We start from the raw sequence: 21,222 nt of genomic DNA on the forward strand, positions 1-21,222 counted from the left end.
GACTCATGCAAGGCAACAGCTGGTAGACAGGGCAAGACGGTGGCTGGCAGACCAGGTGGTTCTACATTTGTGTGCAGATAAACTGGAAGGAACACTGGGGAGCAAGACAGATTGAGCAACCCAGGGCTCCAGTGTGGGGAAATAAAGCCTCAAAACTTCTGACTGAAAACACCTGTGGGGACTGAGGCAGTGGGAGAAACTTCCAGCCTCACAGGAGAGTTCATTGGAGAGACCCACAGGGTTCTAGAATGTTCACAAAACCATCCACCCAGGAATCAGCACCAGAAGGGCCCAATTTGCTTGTGGGTAGCAGCAAAAGTGATTGAGAGCTGATATAAAGATGAACAAGTGGCATTGTTGCCTCTCACAACCCTCCCCCGCATACAGCCCTACAAATAGGAACATGGTTGTCCTGACCTGGCAAATACCTAAGGCTCCACCCCTTACTAAATAATAGGTGTGCCAAGACAATAAAATATGGCCCAAATGAAAGAACAGATCAAAGCTCCAGAAAAAATATGACTGAGCGATGAAGAGGTAGCCAAACTAGTTCAGATGCACAGTTCAAAACACTGGTAATCAGGATGCTCACAGAATTGGTTGCATGTGGTTGCAAAACAGAGGAAAAAGTGAAAGTTATGAAAAGTAAAATAAAAGAAAATGTACAGGGAACTAACAGTCATGGGAAAGATACTGGGACTCAAATCAATGAAGTGGACCAGAAGGAAGAAAGAAACAACCAAGCAGAAAAGAAGGAAGAAACAAGAATTCAAAAAAAAAAATGAAGAGAGGCTTAGGAACCTCCAGGACATCTTTAAATGTTCCAACATCTGAATTATAGGGGTACCAGAAAGGGAAAAGGAAGAGCAACAAGTGGAAAACTTATTTGAACAAATAATAATAATTTTAAAAACTTCCCTAATCTGGCAAAGGAAATAGACTTCCAGGAAGTTCGGAAAGCTCACAGAGTCCCAGAGAAGTTGGACCCAAACAACCACACACCAAGGCACATCATAATTACATGACCCAAGATTAAAAATAAGGAGAGAGTCCTGGATGGTGTTGCTCACTGGATTGAGCATCAGCCTGTGAACCAAAGTGTTGCCAGTTCAATTCCCAGTCTGTACACACACCTGGGTTGTGTGCCAGGTTCCCAGTATAGGGTGCACAAGAGGCAACCACACATTGATGTTATTATCCTTCTCTTTCTCACTCTCTTCCCCTCTCTAAAAATAAATAAAAATTTTTTTAAAGATAAAGGAGAGAATCTTACAAGCATCAAGAGAAAAGGAGACAGTTATCTACAAAGGAGTTCCCTTAAGACTATCAGCTGATTTCTCAAAAGAAACCTTACAGGCAAGAAGGGGCTGGAAAGAATATTCAAAGTCATGAAAGGCAATGACATACATCCAAGATTACTCTATCCAGCAAGGCTATCATTTAGAATGGAAGGGCAGATAAAGTGCTTCCCAGAGAAAGTCAAGTTAAAGGAGTTCATCATCACCAAGCCCTTATCTGTGAAATGTTAAAGGGACTTATCTAAGAAAAAGAAGATCAAAAATATGAACAGTAAAATGACAATAAACTCACAACTATCAACAACTGAACCTAAAAAAAAAACTAAGCAAACAACTAGAACAGGAATAGATTCACAGAAATGGAGATCAGATGGAGGGTTATCAGCGGGGCAGGGGAGAGGCAGAATGGGGGAAAAAGTACAGGGAATAAGTAGCATAAATGGTAGGTAGAAAACAGACAAGGGGAGGTTAAGAATAGTATAGGAAATGGAGAAGCCAAAGAACTTTATGTTTGACCCATGGACGTGAACTAAGATGGAGGGAATGTGCGTGGGGGGGGGGGCAGGGGTTGTGTATGAATATGGGGAATAAAGGGAGTGGGGAATAGGGCAACTGTAATAGCATAATCAATACAATATATAAAAACAAAGTTATAAAAATGATTAAAAACAACTACAGTACATTTATACAATGGAATACTTCTCAGTCATAAAAAGAAGATAATTTTACCCTTTGTGACAGTAGGGATGAACTTGGAGAACATTATGCTAAGTGAAATAAGCCAGTCAGAGAAAGACAAATACCATATGATTTTAATCATATGTGGAATCTAATGAACAAACTGAACCAACAAGCAAAACAAAGATGGACATGTAGATGAACAGAAGATGACAGCTTGGGTGGAGGAAAGGTTAGGGGGTGGAGGGATTGATCAATAAGGGAAAAGGATTCATGGACATGGCCAACAATGTGGTGATTGCCAGGGGCAAGGGCACATAAGGGAATTAAATGGTAATTGAAAAAATACAATAAAGATAAATAAAAAGATGCAAAAGAAAAAGTGTGTGGGTGACTCTCATGCTTTCCCTACTGGGGACCTGGCCCACAACCCAGGCATGTGCCCTGACTAGTAATTGAACCAGCAACCCTTTGGTTCGCAGGCCAGCACTCAATTCACTGAGCCACACCAGGCAGGATGAGCTTTGAAACAATCTGAAATAGCTCCTAATTGTGCTGAGCTTGAAGATTCCCAGGCAAAGCCATGCTGTGAATGTAGGATGGCTGCTGCTAGTTAGGGCTTGGTACTCACTGAGGCCAGCTGTTGCTTGTTTGATAGGATTTAGGAAGTTGTGAACCATGAGGCAAAACCAACCATTCATATGGAAAAGCAGCTTGGGTCGGCTAATAATTTGGGTGGGGTGGAGTCTCTGGAGAGCTCCAGGGCAGAGCATACATTGGTAACCAGGATAACTGAGTCTCAGATATGGCACCAGCTTGCTGGCTCAGGGTAGCAGGGGATGGGGGTTTCAAAAAGGAAGAGTGGCCTCTGCTCTTCTTGATACCAAACATTTCAGTTTCTTTTTGTATACCACTAGTGCTTTCATGCTGCCACCCCACTGCTGCAGCTCAGAGGGAATGAGTGTGAATGGGTGAATCTGTGTGTGGGTTCTTTAAGAGGAATTGCTTGGGGTTCCAGCAGTTTATTCCACTGACTCCATCCCTGCTAGTTTTTGCAGCCAGAAGTTGTGGCTACTGGAACCCTGGGCTAGGTGTCCTGTGATGGGGCTGGGACTCCTCACTCCTAAGATATCACTCATGAATTTGTATCCACCATGCATGGGTGAGAGACCAGACCTTTCCACATTTGATCCCCTCCTACCAGTCGGATGAATGTGCTTTCTTTAATTCTGTTTTAATTAATTCCTATTTCTGACGTTTCTGAGTGTTTGTTGTTCTATATTTTATTTGTAATTTTGATGTAGTTGTGAAAAGAGGTGAGCCATGTCTGCCTACACCACCATCTTGACCGGAAGTCCTGAAGACTAGCAGTTCATTTAAGGTAGCTGTGATGACTGATAATTAACTAAATTATGCAAATAACTAGAACATTTCCAGTCTCTGACAAATCTGAACAAATGCGGCTTTACTCTAATAAGAATGTATATATCCTCACAATTTGGCCTTGGTTCCATCTACATATTAATTATATGTAGTTTTTCTTTCAGACTATCCAAGAAGCTTTTGTTTTGGTATATAAGAGCATTACTGTTTACTGTTTCATATAAATTTAATTTATAAAATCAATTTCTATATGAGTATTTGTATTAAATTGCAGATTCTGCAGGACTAATTCTTAGCCAGCACTTTCCATCACACCTAGCATATGGTAGACACACAGATGCTTATAAACAAACTAAGTGGCAAAAATTGAACCTGCAAAAAGTGTATGTTCCACAACAAGGGTGCCAAACTCATTTTCACCAGGGGCCACATCAGCTTCATGGTTGCCTTCAAAGGGCCGAATGTAATTTCAACTCCTTAACAATTAAGGAGTAGTTACATTTGTATAGTCATAAAATTATTTTGGCCCTGTAAAGGCAACCGGGAGGCTGGTGTGGCCCCCAGTGAAAATGAGTTTGACATCCCTGCTTTAAGACTATGTCAATTCCAAATACCTGATCATTAAAATTCACAATGTACTCTTTCTTCTCAGCAATAAAGTTAACCTCAATAAAGTATTTATAAATACTTACTCTCTTTGCTTTCAGGCTCGTTTTGTTCAAGAACACAACTTCCTGATGGATTCAGCTGCCACTGCAAAAGAGCACAAACATTTTATTTATTTATTTATGAAAGTTTTAATAAACAGTATTATTAAATACTATTATTTAAATACTGCAATGTGCTTTCAAATATTAAAACAACTTTAAAAATGTAAGAAAAAGAGTGAACATGTCTATACCGACCAAGCTCTAATGATGCCAAAAGCCCCTGAATGATATGACTTCTGGGATCAGAATCAAAATTCTTAGAGAAGAAATGAACTTTAAAGATCATTTATATTATTTTATAGGTAAGGAAGTGTAAGACTGGAAAAATGTAGCAACTTGCCCAAGGTTACACAGTAACTAAAGGCAGCAAATAGAATTAGAATCTGGGTCAGCCTGTCTGTGCCCAATACTACAGAGTCTCTACCACCTCATAATCTATTTCCAGGTCCTACACATCTTGTAATAAGTAGGTAAGTCCTGGATATTAAAGAATGAAAATAGGGCCAAGATTATCTTACCTTTTAATAGAGTTTTATCATATAATATACAATATTAATTCTATCATATCACATCACATCTCTGATTAGCTTTCCATCTTAACTATCCACAAAGAAATAGCAAAGACTGAAGATTCTCAGATATTACAGAGGAGACAGGAGCAACAGATAAGAAAACCTCAATGCAGTCAGAATCTCATTGCATATCCCTTCCTTACTTCCTTGCCTAGAAATCCCCATCATCAGAATCACTTAATGACTTAACCAAAAAGGTCCCAATAGGGCATTATCTCCAGAAAGACACAATTAAGTGTTTAGCATCTGGGAGATTTCTTCCAGAGGATCAGTTAGTTGGTTCATCAGATAAACAAGCTAATATCATCCACTTCAAAGGGGGAACAAGACACAAGACTTTACCATACGAAATACAAGTCCTTGGAAGTGGAGCACATCAAGAACTAGTTGGTCACCTACAGAAATGGGATGGTGAGGTTTAGTACCAGGAAAAAAAAGACTTATAAAGGGTAGGAAGTTAGGTATGACAAATTTTTTAAAACACATGTTTTAAAACAGGTCAAACTACTAATATCTATTAATTTTGGGGAAAAAACCCTAGTAACCCTGAATTTACTTTTAAAGATAATCATACAAAGACTATTTACAACTGTAAGAACTTAGAAGTAATATAGGTGTCCAACAACAGAAGAATGGTTAACTAAGTAATATCTATAAATTGAAATATATAATTATTAAAAATGATTTTTGGAGCCCTGGCTGGTGTGCCTCAGTTGGTTGAAGCCTTGTCTCATAGACCAAAAGGTCACAGGTTCAATTCTGGGTCAGGGCACATGCCCAAGTTTTGGGTTCAATCCCCAGTTGTGGGTTTGATCCTCAATTAGGGTGCATATGAGATGGTGGCCATTCAATGTTTCTCTCTCACACTGATATTTCTCTCTCTTTTCCTTGCTCTCCCTCTTTCCATCCCTCCCTTGCCTTCTCTCTCTAGAAGCAATGAAACAATGTCCTTGGGTGAGGATAAATATAAAAAATATTTATGCACAATTTTCAATGACACAGAAAATATAACTTTTTAACAATAGTATCTATGAGTTCTGGGATAATATCAATTATTTTTTATTTTCTTAGTCCTCTACAATGAGCATATATTACTTTTATAATGTAAAAACTGATATGACCTAATAGAGAAAAATTCACATTTATTAAATTAAAAAAAAAGGAGTTTATGAGTAAATGGATGTGGATTTACACTAGCAAAATCTATTCTTTTTTAAATATATTTTATTGCTTATATTATTGCAGTTGTCCCATTTCCTCCCTTCATTCCCCTCCACCCTGCACACCCTCTTCATCCCACATTCTCCCCCTTTAGTTCATGTCCATGTGTCTTAAGTTCTTTAGCTTTTACATTTCCCATACTATTCTTGCCCTCCCCCTGTCTATTTTCGGCCTGCCATCAATGCTACTTATTCTCTGTACCTTTCTCCCCCTCCTCCCACTCCCCTGTTGCTAACCCTGCATGTGAACTCCATTTCTGTGGTTCTGTTCCTGTTCTAGTTGTTTGCTTAGTTTGTTTTTATTTTAGGTGTGGTCGTTAGTAATTGTGAGTTTGCTGTCATTTTACTATACATGTTTTTTATCTTCTTTTTCTTAGTTAGATAAGTCCCTTTAGCATTTCATAAAATATGGGCTTGGTGATGATGAACTCCTTGAACTTGTCCTTATCTGAGAAGCACTTTATCTGTCCTTCCATGCTAAGTGAAAGCTTTGCTGGATAGAGCAATCTTGGATGTAGGTCCTTGCCTTTCATGACATTGAATACTTCTTTCCAGCCCCTTCTTGCCTGCAAGATCTCATTTGAGAAATCAGCTGACCATCTGATGGGAACTCCTTTGGAGGTGACTGTCCCCTTATCTCTTGCTGCTTCTAGGATTCTCTCCTTCATTTTAATCTTGGCTAATGTAATTATGATATGCCTTGGTGTGTTCCTCTTTGGGTCCACCTTCTTTGGGACTCTCTGAGCTTCCTGGACTTCCTGGGAGTCTATTTCCTTTGCCAGATTGGGGAAGTTCTCCTTTATTATTTGTTCAAATAAGTTTTCCACTTGTTGCGCTTCCTCTTCCCCTTCTGGTATCCCTATAGTTCAGATGTTGGAATGTTTAAGGATGTCCTGGAGGTTCCTAAGCCTCTCCTCATTTTTTCGAATTCTCGTTTCTTCATTCTGTTCTGACTGAATGTTTCTTTCTTCCTTCTGGTCCACTGCATTGATTTGAGTCCCAGTTTCCTTCCCACCACTATTGGTTTCCTGTGCATTTCCCTTCATTTTACTTAGTTTAGTCTTTATTTCTTCATCTAATTTGTGACTAAAATCAACCAGTTCAGTGAACATCCTGATCACCATGGTTTGAACTGTGCATCTGATAGGTTGGCTATCTCTTGGTCGCTTAGAAGTATTGGCTCTGGGGCTTTGAGCTGTTTTTCTGCTTAAGCCATAATGTTTTGGTCTGTTCACACCTGTTATTTATGAGAGGCAGAGACTTAAGTGTTCACTAGAGCAGGGCAACCCAAGCTGTGACGCTGTATGTGGGTGCAGGGTCCAAGAGGGAAAAAAACAGTGCTTTGCTCCACTCTCTGTTGCACCTCAGTCACTTCCACTGCTTTCCCCAAGCGAAGTGGGCCGTTCTGGTGCTGATTCCCATGTGGGTGGGCTTGTGTGTGTTGTAGGACCCTGTGGGTCTCTCCAATGACTTTCCTGTGAAGGTTGAAGTCTCTCCCTGTGCCTCGACCCCCACAAGTGTTTTCAATTAGTGTTTTGAGGCTTTATTTCCCAGCATTAGGATCCTGGGTTGTGCGATCTGTCTTGTTCCCCAGTTATCTGTGCGTGAATGTGGGACTGCTACCTGGTCAGCCAGCCACCTTGTGCACGGTGCCCCATTCCTCAATCACGGCCTTGCTGGGTCTGCCCATTGCTACCCCATGCCAAGAGTCTGCCAGCCACCGCCTGGGTGCCCAGAGTCTGCCCAGTGCCTCCTTGCATGCCAGTTGCCACTTTGCACACCCGGGGTGCCTTGTACGCCCGGTGTCACGGCTTCCTATGCCGCAACCCCTCTCCGCTCGGCTGCCCAACTCCACCCCACCTACCGGTCTGGATGAATGTGTCTATTTTAACTCCTTGGTTGTCGGACTTCCATATAGTTCAATTTTCTTTCAATTTTGGTTGTTACCTTATTTCTAAATTGTTGTTGTCCTTATTTTGGTTGTTCAAGGAGGCACAGTATGTCTACCTACGCCTCCATCTTGGCCGGAAGTCCACAAAAATCTATTCTAGAAAATACTGTTGCCCAACCCTAGCCTAGTTGGCCATAACCCTGCAGAACAAAACCACTTATCTTAAGGTATATGGTGATACCTCAAAAAAAAAAACACAAATATTTTTCATACAATTAATTTCAACATGCTTTAATTTGTAAAATTATCAAATTTATTGATACTCAAACTACTTTTGACACTATAAGAGTATAATAATTATTAAAATTCAAACTTGGAACAAATACAAGATATGTTAGTGGTATTTACAAAATTAGGTGTTTAGTTAACTAGGTAGTTTAAATCATTTACATAATATTGTAAGCCAGGAGAGATGGAGAAAAAGAAGTGAGGGTAGAAAGCTATTATTCACTGGGAGGAATAGAGAAAAACCATGTGTACCCAAGTGAGTGTGTTCCTGAGTGTTTCTGTAGTCTCTACTCAGAGAGCCTTTACTCCCTTTGTCTTTGTGGTTCCTTCCCTTCCATTGTCCTATCTTAAATTCATCTGATCTTTTATCTTTTTACAATTGAAAGACTACTAAAATCCACCCGTAAGGAAGATCTTTCAGAATTCACTTAACCCATCACACACATTCCTGAAATGCTAGGTTACTTAACCTTTATGAAGAGAATTTAAAAAATTCTTCCCAGCTTCAGAAGGAATGAAGAGATAAAAAACAAAAACACAGAAATTGAGGCTTCTCTTTAATTAGTTGGATGTAAGTTTTTGTTTAGTTTTACAGAAGAGGTATCTTTCCCATCTCTTCCTACTTTTAGAACTGCCCCCTTTTCTCCATTTTTTGAAAAAAATGGAGATGAAAAATAAAAGTGCAGAACAAAAAAAATGTTAAAAATTTATGAGACCTCATACATGGACAGAAACTAAATAATATGTTGTTATATTTTTAAAAATTTAAGTATTATGTAATATAATAAATATCTTTTTAGATGCTTTACAGAGGGGTAGAAGTAGGTTAAATTACCAGATATTATTACCTAAAGGATAAATTATAAGTAAGGATATGAAATAATAACAATAATAATAGAAATTAAAAAATAATACAAATGATGAATATAATAATTAATAAGTAAATAATAATACAAGAATAAACTGCTTTGTGTACTCACTACTATAAACCAACTTTTGCCTACTCCCTATATATATTACAGGGACATTGGCTCAAAATAGAAATGAAAAGTTGAAATTTATAAATAGTTCTATTATATGCTTTTTGTACCCACTGCAAATTTTAATATATAAATGTTACATTAAATTCCAGAATAACTGTTAAAAAGCAACATATAATTCCAACAGGACCTTTTTGCTATATAGAACACTGGAACAACTGATGACTCTGGAATCTCTTAATGAAATGACAGTGAGGTATCAGTGATAATTTCCTGAGATATGTGGTTGTATTATGGTTATGTGGGAAAATTAACACAATAAAGTATTTAAGAGTGATTTGGGCCCTGGCTGGTATGGCTTAATGGATTGAGTGATGGCCTGCAAACCAAAGGGTTGCCAGTTTGGTTCCCAGTCAGGATACATGCCTGGGTTGTGGACAAGTCCCTCGTAGGGAGCACATGAGAGGTAACCACACATTAATGTCTCTCTCCCACTCTCTCACCCTCTTTTCCCCTCTCTCTAAAAATAAATAAATAAAATCTTTTTAAAAAACAGAGTGAATCGGTTTCATACCAACGACTTATTCTCAAATGTTTCTGGTAAAAAGTTTCTCATAGTGTTTTGAAAACTTTATGTATATCTGTGATTATTTTTTAAAAGAGTAAGTTTTAAAAACCTAATAGCTTCCAGTCAAGATGGAAGCATACGTACACACACTTCGCCCCTTGCACAACCACAAGAAGAATCACAACTAACCTCAAAACAAAAAACACCCAGAACCGCCCAAAAATTGAACTGTATAGAGAAGTCCAACAATCAAGGATTCAAAGAAGCCACACTCATTCAGACAGGTATAAGGGGTGGAAAGAGGTAGATGGGGTGGAAAGGACACAGTGCAGCTAAACAGGCAGTGCCACATTCCCATGTGGAAGATAAAAAGTGGAGAGATACCTTAGGAGCCAGCAATCTCAGCTCCAGGCCAGGCTACATAACCTAGGGTTCTAGTGCCAGGAAGATAAAGCCTCACAACTTCTAGCTGTAAAATCCAGTGGGGGTTGGACTGGTGCAAGAAACTGCTGGTTTCTCATAAAAGTCCATTTAAAGGGCCTGCAAAGTCCTAGAATGTGCACAAAACTACCCACTCTGGGAATCATCACCAGGGAAGAAGCAAGAAGGGTGCTGGTCACATATGAGAAGTTGGTGAAGTAATTGAAAAAGGGGCGAGTGCCAGACAAGCCTCCAGAAGCCAGGTAGCTGTCATTGTCTCTGACCCCTCACCCCAGCATAGCACCAAAAAGCAGTGAAGTGGGATGCCCTAACCTGACAAATACCTAAGGCTCCGCCCCTTACAACTTAACTGGTATGCAAGACAGAGAGTCAAAGCAGCTCTACCTAATACACAGAAACAAACAGAGAGTCTGTTTGTTTGTCAAGTTGGCAAGACAAAGAAATACAGCCCAAATGAAAGAACAAAACAAAACCCCAGGGGAAAAAAAAAACTAAGCAAAATAGAGATAGCTAACTTATCAGATGCAGAGTTCAGAACACTGGTGATAAGGATGCTCAGAGAAATCATTGAGTTTGGCAAAAACATATGGGAAGAAATGAAGGCTATACTAAGTGAAATAAAGAAAAATCCAGAGGGAACCAACAGTGAAGGGAAGGAAGTCGGGATTCTAACCACTGATTAGAACATAAGGAAGAAATAAACATTCAATCAGAACAAAAGAAATAAGAATTCACAAAAACGAGGAGAGTATAAGAAGACTCTGAGACTTTTCCAGAAGTGCCAACATCCAAATCATAGGGATGCCAGAAGGAGAATAGGAAGGGCAAGAAATTGAAAACTTATTTCAAAAAAATAATGAAAGAAAACTTCCCTAATTTGGTGAAGGAAATAGACATACAGGTCCAGGCAGCACAGAGAGTCCTAAACAAGATGGTTGCAAAGTGGACCACGCCGAGACATATCATAATTAAAATGCCAAAGGTTAAAGATAAAGAGAGAATCTTAAAAGCATCAAGAGTAAAGCAGAGACTAATCTACAAAGGATTTCCCATAAGACTATCAGGTGATTTCCCAAAAGAAACTTTGCAGGCAAGAAGGGACTGGCAAGAAGTATTCAAAGTGATAAAAAGCAAGGACCTAAATCCAAGATTACTCTATCCAGCAAAGCAGATAAAGTACTTCCCAGACAAGGTAAAGCTAAAGGAATTCATCATCACCAAGCCATTATTACATGAAATGTTAAAGGGACTTATTTAAGAAAAAGAAGAATAAAACTATGACCATTAAAATGACAACAAATTCACAACTATCAACAACTGAATCTAAAAACAAAAACAAACTAACCAAACAACTAGAACTGGAAGAGAATAATAGACATGGGGATCATTCAGAGGGTTATCAGCTGGGAGGGAGAAGGGCGAGAATGGGGGATAAAGTACAGAGATTAAGAGACGTAATTGGTAGCTACAAAATAGGGGGATGTTAATATAGGAAATTAGAAGCCAAAGACTTACATGCATGACCCATGGGTGTGAACTAAGAGGAGAACTGCTGGAGGGAAGGGCAACACTGGGTGGAAGAGGGCAAAGGGGGAATATTGGGACAACCAAAATAGCAAAATCAATAAAATACACTTAAAAAAACCTAAACAGTGAAAAAGCATAAAGAGTTAAACTTGAGTTTTACAAGAACTACCTCAGTACTTTTTTGATACATCAAATATTAAATCCCTTGTAACCATTTCTGATTTTTCTCATGAAAAATGTGTGCATGTGTGTATACGTGTTTATGCCCCCCCCCCATCTTTTGCATAACCTTAAACTATTTTTGCCTCTGTTCACCATTCTATCCAAGCCAGAAGGAAGGGTAAGGGAAGAGGTGGGTCAGAGATTTTCTTTTGTTAAGCCACTAGATAATACATCAAACAGCCCACTAATTCAAGATCTGTAAGGCCAATATACAACTCTCACATATAGAAATGTAAATTCATAAGAGACCCTAAACTAAACATATATGTAATTAGGCAACTGTTTGCACATAAAAATAAAGTCAATGATAATAGGTTATGGAAACTCTTTAACTAAAAGGGCAGGAATTATTAATTTAAAACACGAAGCAGGGTACCAAACAACATAATAGAAAGTACACTTGAAAAAATTGTGTATCTTACTTACTGTAAATTTGCTAATACCCTCAAGTTCTCCAAATCGCATGTAAGAGATGTCTGCCTTCTTTTTTCCAACATCTATATCCCCTGTATAGATTTGCTTTATGCCTGCACCTTTAATTAAAGGTACACACTCATCACATGGGCATTTTGTCACAAAAATCATACTTTTTTCTTCTGGTTTTATTTCTTGACACCTACAAAAATTTATAAAATATTATGAAGGCAGTTTCTGAAAGGGTAAGGTATATTTCAGAAAAATCTTTGAAAAACTAAAACTGAGCTGTTTTAAGAACAGATTTACAACATTATGAACAATAATAAGTAAAACCTATTTTTGCTGAATTAGTGACTGTTCAAAATATACAACTCATCAGTGCAAAAATATAACATGAACATGACAATTATTATAACTAAAATTTATTTATTTATTTTAACCAATTTGGCAAGATTTCAATGTTAGATTACAACGTTAATTAAAACAGAAAGAGACAGACATTCAGAGAGAGAGAGAGAACACAATGTTTTCTAAGTAAGAACTTCTTTATAATGCCAAAATTAGGGGTGAGAACACCCTCCTTAAAAGTTTATGAAGTATGTAAAATTGGAACTGCTTTTAGACCCAGCAATTCTGCTGCTGGGATTATACCCTAAGAGCCCTGAAACACCAATCAAAAAGAACCTATGCACCCCAATGTTCACAGCAGCACAATTTACAATAGCCAAGTGCTGGAAGCAACTTAAGTGCCCATCAGCAAATGAGTGGATCAAAAAACTATGGTACATTTACACAGTGGAATTCTATGCAGCAGAGAGAAAGAAGGAGCTTATACACTTTGTGACAGCATGAATGAAACTAGAAAGCATTAAGCTAAGTGAAATAAGCCAGGCAGTGAGGGACAAATACCATATGATCTCACCTTTAACTGGAACATAAGCAACAAAAGAAAAAAGTAAACAAAATATAACCAGAGTCATTGAAATTAAGAACAATCTAATAATAGCCAGAGGGGAGGGGAAGGGAACAGTGGGGAGAAGGGTTTTCAGGAACTACTATAAAGGACACACAGACAAAACCAAGGGGGAAGGTGGAAGCAAGGGAGGGAGGTGGGTTTGGAGGGGGTGGGGTAGAGGTGTGGGGGGAAAATGCAGGCAACTGTAATTATAACAATAAAATAATTTAAATTTAAAAAGCTTATGAAGTATAATTAGAGATTAATTTATCGTGGCAGCCAAAAGATCTACCCCTTTATTTAATAGATATTTAATAAATGCTAACTAAAGTAATAAATTAATATTAAAGTTTCAATTGGGTTATAATTCCCTTACACCCTCTCTAACACAGGATGATTTTATTTAACATTTAACAAATGATCCATATCTCCATACAAAATGAAGCAAGTAAATCAGTAATGAAGAGCACAAAGAAAAGAGAAAGGAGTTGTTTGATGGGGATAGTTTAGGACTAAGGGATGCTCTCTTCTGAGGCTACAGGGGCTGTATTTCCTGGATCTATAGTTTACTCTGCTCAGAGTCAGATGTTTTATATCACCACTAGCCTTCCATATCCATCTCTCTAGATCAGACTCTTATTCTGTTCACCTGGACTAGGGCAACACAATTTTATGCACCTAGTCTGTTCAAACAATATACCCACAACCTAAGCAATCGGTAGTGTGGCTCTGTTAATGCTATTCCATTTCCCTACTAACTACCAAATGAAGTCTAACCTCACAGTCTTCCCTATACAGTTCCAATCTAGTCCTAGCTGCTCCATAGTTCAGCCTAATTACAACATGCATGTTCCTACACACACATTTTTCCTGCTTCTAGACCACTGCTATGTCTGAAGCTAGAATGACTTCCCCGCAAGTATATTCAGTTGCCACCATCCTACCAATCCTTTAAAGATCAACTTAAATTCTAGTTCCTCCATAAAGCTTTTCCTTCCCATTCCCACTCCATCTATAGCAGCCCTTGAATTTTCACAGCACTTGTGTTGGCCTGTCCCACATAACCAATTACATTAGGTTGAATGCCCTGTTATATCCCCTACTGTATTATAAGCTCCAAAGGTCAGGAGCGTATTTTAATCAATTTTGAATACCCTAAGGTCACCCCCATAATGGTCAAGGCTGAGAAATGTTAGTGAAAATAATCTAAATTAACAATAGAGGAGGTAATTCGTTATAATCTCTAACAAAAACTATGTTAAATCAATTTAGTTAATAAAATCTGTATATTCATAAATATAAAATGTGTACTTTTGATTTTAAAAAACAAAGGAGAGCTTACATTCCAGAAATATACAAGACCCTAAGGACATACTTCATGCAGGTTTATACTGGAGAGCAAAGGAAAAAGGGGAAAAAAGATTGCTCAATAAATCTGAAGGCCCACAGGATCTCTGATAATGCCTGAGATTAGGCAGCAAAAATCAAGTGTGACCAAAGCTAAACTTCTGAAAAAGTAGTTCTTGAAATTTTTTAAAAAGGAAGTAAATTACAGCTAAGAGAAAATGCTAAAACACCTTGTGTGACACAGTGGTATTCTGTTTTCAAGGTTTCTCACAGAGACAATAATCTGCAGCCAAATATGTGCTATATTTCTCAGGAGCTTTGCAATAATGCTAAATTCTTTTAAAGTGTTGTTTTGCCCTCTCTTGCCTGAAGGTCCTGGCACACAGATCAGGAAGTTTTGTATTGTTTATGAGAATGTAATTTTTGTGTGTCATGTAGGCCTGGCACATTCATGAAAATGACAAAATTAACTAGATCAAAATGGAACCCAACAGTCATCATGAGATTTTTCTGAATAAAAGACATGTTCCCTGATAATTCTATGCTGGAATAAAGCTGCAAAACTAAAACCAAACAAATAAGAAAAAAAAAAAAGAAAAGAAAAAGAAAAACAAAATTTCAACTAACCCTTGCTACATTTCAAAGAAAATGCATGCAAATGAATTTCATACCTAAATGTCAAGGCATTCTGTTCCGCATGGACAATGTATCTAAATTTTCTTATTTCTCTGTCTTTCTGTTTGTCATCCATATTGGGGAAGTCAGCATACTCAGATCCAACAGGAAAAGCATTATAACCACATCCTATGAAGTACATTATGCCTGTGCCATCACAATTTTGCTGCAAGAGGGAGACAACAACAAAACTGTTTTCAACATTCTGAAAAGGCAGCTTAGTATCATACTTAATACATTCAATTTTGTACAAAATATATAATACATTCAATTTCTATGAAATTGAACCATCAAAAAATACAATATTAGGGGGAAAGGGTGGCAAGGAACATGTATAAATGACACATAGAAAAAACCAAAGGGGGGGTAGGACACAGTGTGGGAGGTGGGGATGGCTAGGGTCAGGGGAAGTGGTGAGGAGGAAGTGGAGACAACTGTACTTGAATGACAATAAAAAAAATTTTTTAATTAAAAATAATAAATTTTGACAGTGTAAAAAAATACAATATTAGACCCTCCCACGGCAGCATGATCTTGTCAAAGTTAAATTTCAGAAAGGCTCATCATCTCTCTAATATACAATCTCAAGAAAGATATTGGTTTGAGCAGTTAGTCAAATACTAGCTTGTATAATTCACATACTTTCACTTGATTCAAACATCTTTCCTGGAACAGGTAATAAGATTCCGGACAACAGAAACCATGCCTTCTTCTCCTTTTTTTCCCTTACAGTATACCTATTAGAGAGTTTCATACATAACAGATACTCAGTAAATGATTGTTAATTTCTTATATGCTCTGTGCTGTGGTACTGGTTAGCAAGCCAGAAATTTAAAATGTATTTTGAACAATTTCTGTTCCTGGGCTAAAAATGTGCCGTTGTGATATTATCTGGAAAATAAAACATTCAATTTCCTATAGTCTTTAATAATTATTGAGCCCCTATTACACGTGCATATACTATCATAGGACTTCTTATCTCAATGGCTCTCATGGTCAATGGCATTTTAGGTATTAACATGAAGGCTTTGTCAGTTATTAGAGTGAAATATTTTGTAAATCACAACTGTTTATAATAGCTTGGAATATGCTATAATAAACGACACTAAATTTCAATATATTATAATTACTCATGTGATAGTATCAACAGACTCATTACTGTAGCAACTTGACAAAAATCACCATTATAATAAGCTGACAGAAGCTTACAAATAAAATACTATCATATTAATACATAAATTAGTCTTGAGTACTTACTAAATGTCAAACAACATGCTGTGTTTTATATACATTATTTCATTTAATCAACACAGATGGAAATTTAAGCCCAGAGTGCTTGACTCTAAACCTATTATCTTTCTAATTTACCATGTTGAGTACATACACTATACATAATTTAACTGGAAACTTAAGTTCTCCGCAAAGTAGTTGAGAACAACCAGATTATAAGCCAAGGCCTTCTGAGCATTCAGATAAATACGAGTAAGAGTTCCAACCATAGGCCAGGCACTACGCTAGGTGCTAGAAATACAGCTGTAAACAAGACAGAGAATCTCTGTCGTGAACCTAATAATCAAGAGATTCTAAGAAACTGGAGACTTCCGGCTAAGATGGAGGCACAGGCACACACTGTACCTTTTCACACAACCAAAATAAGGACAACAAAAATTTGAAATGAAATAACAACCAATACTGACAGAAAATTGAACTGTATGGAAATCCGACAACCAAGAGATTAAAGCAGACACATTCATCCAGACCGGTAGGAGAGGTGGAGCCAGGCAGCCAGGCAGAGAGGGGTTAAGGCAAAAAAAAAGCAGCAGCTAGCAACCCCGGGCATGCAGGTGGCAGCAGGCTGACCCAGCTAAGTGGCAGATTGTGGAAGGGAACAGTGCACAAGGTTGCTTGCAGAACCGGGCAGTCCCACATTTGCATGCAGATAAACCAGGCAAAACTGGGGAGCGAGATAGAACACTCAACCCATGGTTCCAGTGTGGGGAAATAAAGCCTCAAAACACCAACTGAAAACACCTGTGGGGGTTGAGGTGCCAAGAGAGACTTCCAGCCTCACAGAAGAGTTTGTTGGAGAGACCCACAGGGTCCTAGAATGTACACAAACCCACCCACAAGGGAATCAGCACCAGAAGGGCCCAGTTTGCTTGAGGGAAATAGTGGAAGGGACTGAAATCTGGCAGAGAGCAGAGCAAGCGTCATTGCTCCCTCTTGGACCCCTGTCCCACACACAGTATCACAACACAGCGATGTGGGTTGCTTTGCCCTGGTGAACAACTAAGTCTCCACCCCTCACTATGTAACAGGCATGTCAAGACAAAAAAATGGTCCAAACAAAAGAACAGATCAAAGATTCAGAAAAAATACAACTAAGTAATGAAGAAATAGCCAACCTATCAGATGCACACTTCAAAGCACTGGTGATCAGGATGCTCACAGAATTGGGTGACAATTTGGTCACAAAATTCAATTTGGTCACAAATTAAATGAACAAATGAAGACTACACTAAGTGAAATAAAGGAAAATGTACAGGGAACCAATAGTGATGGGAAGGAAACCGGGACTCAGATCAACAGTGTGGAGCAAAAGGAAGAAAGAAACAACCAAACAGAAAAAAAAATGAAGAAACAAGAATTCAAAAAAATGAGGAGAGGCTTAGGAACCTCCAGGATTCCTAACTTTAGGAATGTTTAGTAACTTTAAACGTCCCAATATCCAAATCATAGAGATGCCAGAAGGACAAGAGGAAAAGCAAGAAATTGACAACTTTATTTGAGAAAATAATGAAGGAGAACTCCCCCAATCTAGCAAAAGAAAGACTTCCAGGAAGTCCAGGAAGCTCAGAGAGTCCCAGAGAAGTTGAACCCAAGGAAGCACATACCAAGGCATATCATAATTACATTACCCAAAATTAAAAATAAAGCCCTGGCTGGTGTAGCTCAGTGGATTGAGCGTGGGCCTGTGAAGCAAAGGATTGCGGTTCAATTTCCAGTCAGGGCACATGCCTGGGTTGCAGGCCAGTTCTTATTGGGGGACACATGACAGGGAACCACACATTGATATTTCTCTCCCTCTCTCCTTCCCTTCTCCTCTCTCTGAAAATAAATAAATAAAATATTTTTTAAAAAATAAAGAGAGATCCCTGGATGGTGTTGCTCAATGGATTGAACACCAGCCTGTGAACCAAAGGATTGCCAGTTCAATTCTTAGTCCATACACATGCCTGGGTTGCGGGCCAGGTCCCCGGTAGGAGGTGCACAACATACAACCACACACTGATGTTATTATCCTCTTTCTCACTTCCTTCCCCTCTCTAAAAAAAATAAAAATTTTTAAAAAGATAAGGACAGAATCTTAAAAGCAGCAAGAGAAAAGGAGACAGTTACCAACAAAGGAGTTCCCATAAGAGTATCAGCTGATTTCTCAAAAAAAAAAAAAAAAAAAAAAAACCTTACAAGAAAGTAGAGGCTTCAAAGAAGTATTCAAAGTCATGAAAGGCAACAATGTACATCCAAGATTGCTCTATCCAGCAAAGCTTTCATTTAGAATGGAAAGGCAGATAAAGTGCTTCCCAGATAAGGTCATGTTAAAGGAGTTCATCACCAAGCCCTTATTATATGAAATGTTAAAGGGAGTTATCTAAGACAAAGAAGATCAAAACTACAAACAGTGAAATGACAACAAACTCACAACTATCACCAACCAAACCTTAAAAAACAAACAAAAAACAACAAAAATGAACTAAGCAAACAACTAGAACAGGAACAGATTCACAGAAATAGAGATCGCATGGAGTGTTATCAGCAGGAAGGGGGAGGGGGAAGAATGTGGGGAAAGGTCCAGGGAATAAGAAGCATAAATTATAGGTACAAAACAGAGAGGGGGAGGTTAAGAATAGTATGGGAAATGGAGAAGACAAAGAACTTATACATATGACCCATGGACATGAACTAGGGTGGGAGAATGATAGTGGTTGGGGGCATAGAGTGGAGGAGAATCAAGGGGAGAAAAAAATGGGACAACTGCAATAGGATAGTGAGTAAAATATATTTTTAAAAAGAGAATAAACTGAAAATGAATAAGAGACTTAAATGTAAATTACAAAACTATAAAAATCCTAGAAGGAAACACAGGCAGTAAAATTTCACATATCTCACATAGCAATAGTTTTGATGTGTCTCCTAAGGCAAGATAAACAAAAAAAACATAAGCTACATCAAATTTAAAGGCTTCTGTACAGCTAAATAAACCATCAACAAAAGAAAAAAGGAACCTATTTATTATAGGGGAGAACATATTTTCCAATGATAGATCTGAAAAAGCTTTAATTTCTAAAATGTATAAAGAACTTATAGAACTCAACACCAGGAAGACAAACAGTCAAACTAAAAAGCAGGCAAAGGACCTGAATAGATACTTCTCCAAAGAGGATAAATACATGGGCAACAGACATGTGAAAAAATGCTGAAAGTCACTAATCATCACAGAGACGCCAATTAAAACCACAGTGAATTATCACCTCACATCTGTCAGAATGGCTACCGTCAATAAACCAACAGGTCCTGGAAAGAATGTGGAGAAAAGGGAACCCCAGTGCACTGTTGGTGGGAATGCAGACTGGTGCAGCCACTCTATTAAACAACATGAAGTTACCTCAAGAAATTAAAAATGGAACTGCATTTCAGCCTAAAAATCCCAATTCTGGGAACATACTCTAAGAATCCCAAAACATCAATTCAATGTGCACCTCTATGTCATAGCAGCATTATTTATAATAGCCAAGTCTGGAAACAGCCAAAGTGCCCATAAATATGAGTGGATACAAAAGCTATGGAACAGTTACATAGTGGAATACTACATGGCAGTAAAAAAGGAGGAACTCACACTGTGACAGCCTGGATAGACCTGGACATTATTGTGCTAAATGAAATAAGCCAGTTAGAGAAAGACAAATACCATATGATCTCTTCTATATGTGGAATCTAAAGAAACAAAATAAACTAATGTACAATATAGAAAGAGAGGCACAGATACATGGAACAGACTGACAGCTGTTGGAGGGGAGTAGAGGGACTAGATGAATGAAGGTGAAGGGATTAGTCAAAGACCATATGTGCATGATCCATGGACAAGGACAACAATGTGGTGATGGCCTTATTGGGGGGAATCAATCTGGGTGAATGTGGGCAAGGGGGGAAATAGTGGGGGTAACTGTAATAGTGTAAATAATAAAAAATAGGAAAAAAATATGAACCTAAATAAAATAAAACATCAAAGAAATGTTTGCTAAATGAATGAATCTATCCAGAAAATTGTTGAAAGTTTAAAGAAATGCTTATAAAATGTAATAAAATCACCAATACAAAATATTAATGCAATGGGTCAATAAAATATATTTAAGACTGAACTATATTTAAAGAAAATCAAGGTTACATGTTTAAAGAATTATTTTAATACTTACAGATTTTCTTTCTGCCCAAATTACTGCTCCAACTCCTATTTTATGGTCCTCTAAAAGAAAAATGGCATTTAACTAAGAAACAGTCAATGATTTGTTAATTTCAGAAATACATTTTTCCAAAAATAATAAAAACATTGAAGCATACTTTCTACATGTAGCTGCAATTTTTGACATTTCCCAAATTACAGAAAACCACTAAAATAAAAACTTTTAAGCATGGAATATGGGAACTAGGTAATAAATAACTAGACAGTGTCACTACCAACTCAGTCACACAGGATCTATATGCGGAGATCATTAAATTGGCAGTGTCCATGGTCAGGTCACTTCAGAGCTGTAACCAGAATTGAATGTAATTGTCAATTCTCCACCCAGAAGTCAGTTTGTAAATAATTATTTCTAACAGATGATAAAATTGATTAACAAACAAATTTCTGATTTAATATAACTATTCTCAACAATCAAGTCTGTCTTCTACCAGTTTTTACACTCTAATCATGGAAAATAGATTTCATACAGATGCTCTTGCTAAGAAAAATGTTCAGATTTATAATGCAAACATAAACAAATCTTTAT

General features: G+C 37.8%; 1 protein-coding gene across 4 annotated transcripts in view; it reads right to left on the bottom strand.

The window, feature by feature from the left end:
• Positions 1–21,222, bottom strand: part of CDADC1 (cytidine and dCMP deaminase domain containing 1) — a 77,148-nt gene that overhangs the window by 10,313 nt on the left and 45,613 nt on the right. For all 4 annotated transcript variants that reach the window (XM_037139005.2, XM_053665433.1, XM_037139006.2 and 1 more), the window contains exons 5-8: positions 20,647–20,696; positions 15,169–15,338; positions 12,205–12,394; positions 4,052–4,112 (exon numbers count right to left, since the gene is read on the bottom strand). In XM_037139005.2, coding sequence (XP_036994900.1) covers positions 4,052–4,112; positions 12,205–12,394; positions 15,169–15,338; positions 20,647–20,696 — 471 coding nt within the window. The remainder of the gene's footprint in view (positions 1–4,051; positions 4,113–12,204; positions 12,395–15,168; positions 15,339–20,646; positions 20,697–21,222) is intronic.

This window comes from Artibeus jamaicensis, unplaced genomic scaffold (assembly GCF_021234435.1).
Source record: "Artibeus jamaicensis isolate MK-2021 breed Jamaican fruit bat unplaced genomic scaffold, CSHL_Jam_final contig_414, whole genome shotgun sequence".
Classification (NCBI taxonomy): domain Eukaryota; kingdom Metazoa; phylum Chordata; class Mammalia; order Chiroptera; family Phyllostomidae; genus Artibeus; species Artibeus jamaicensis.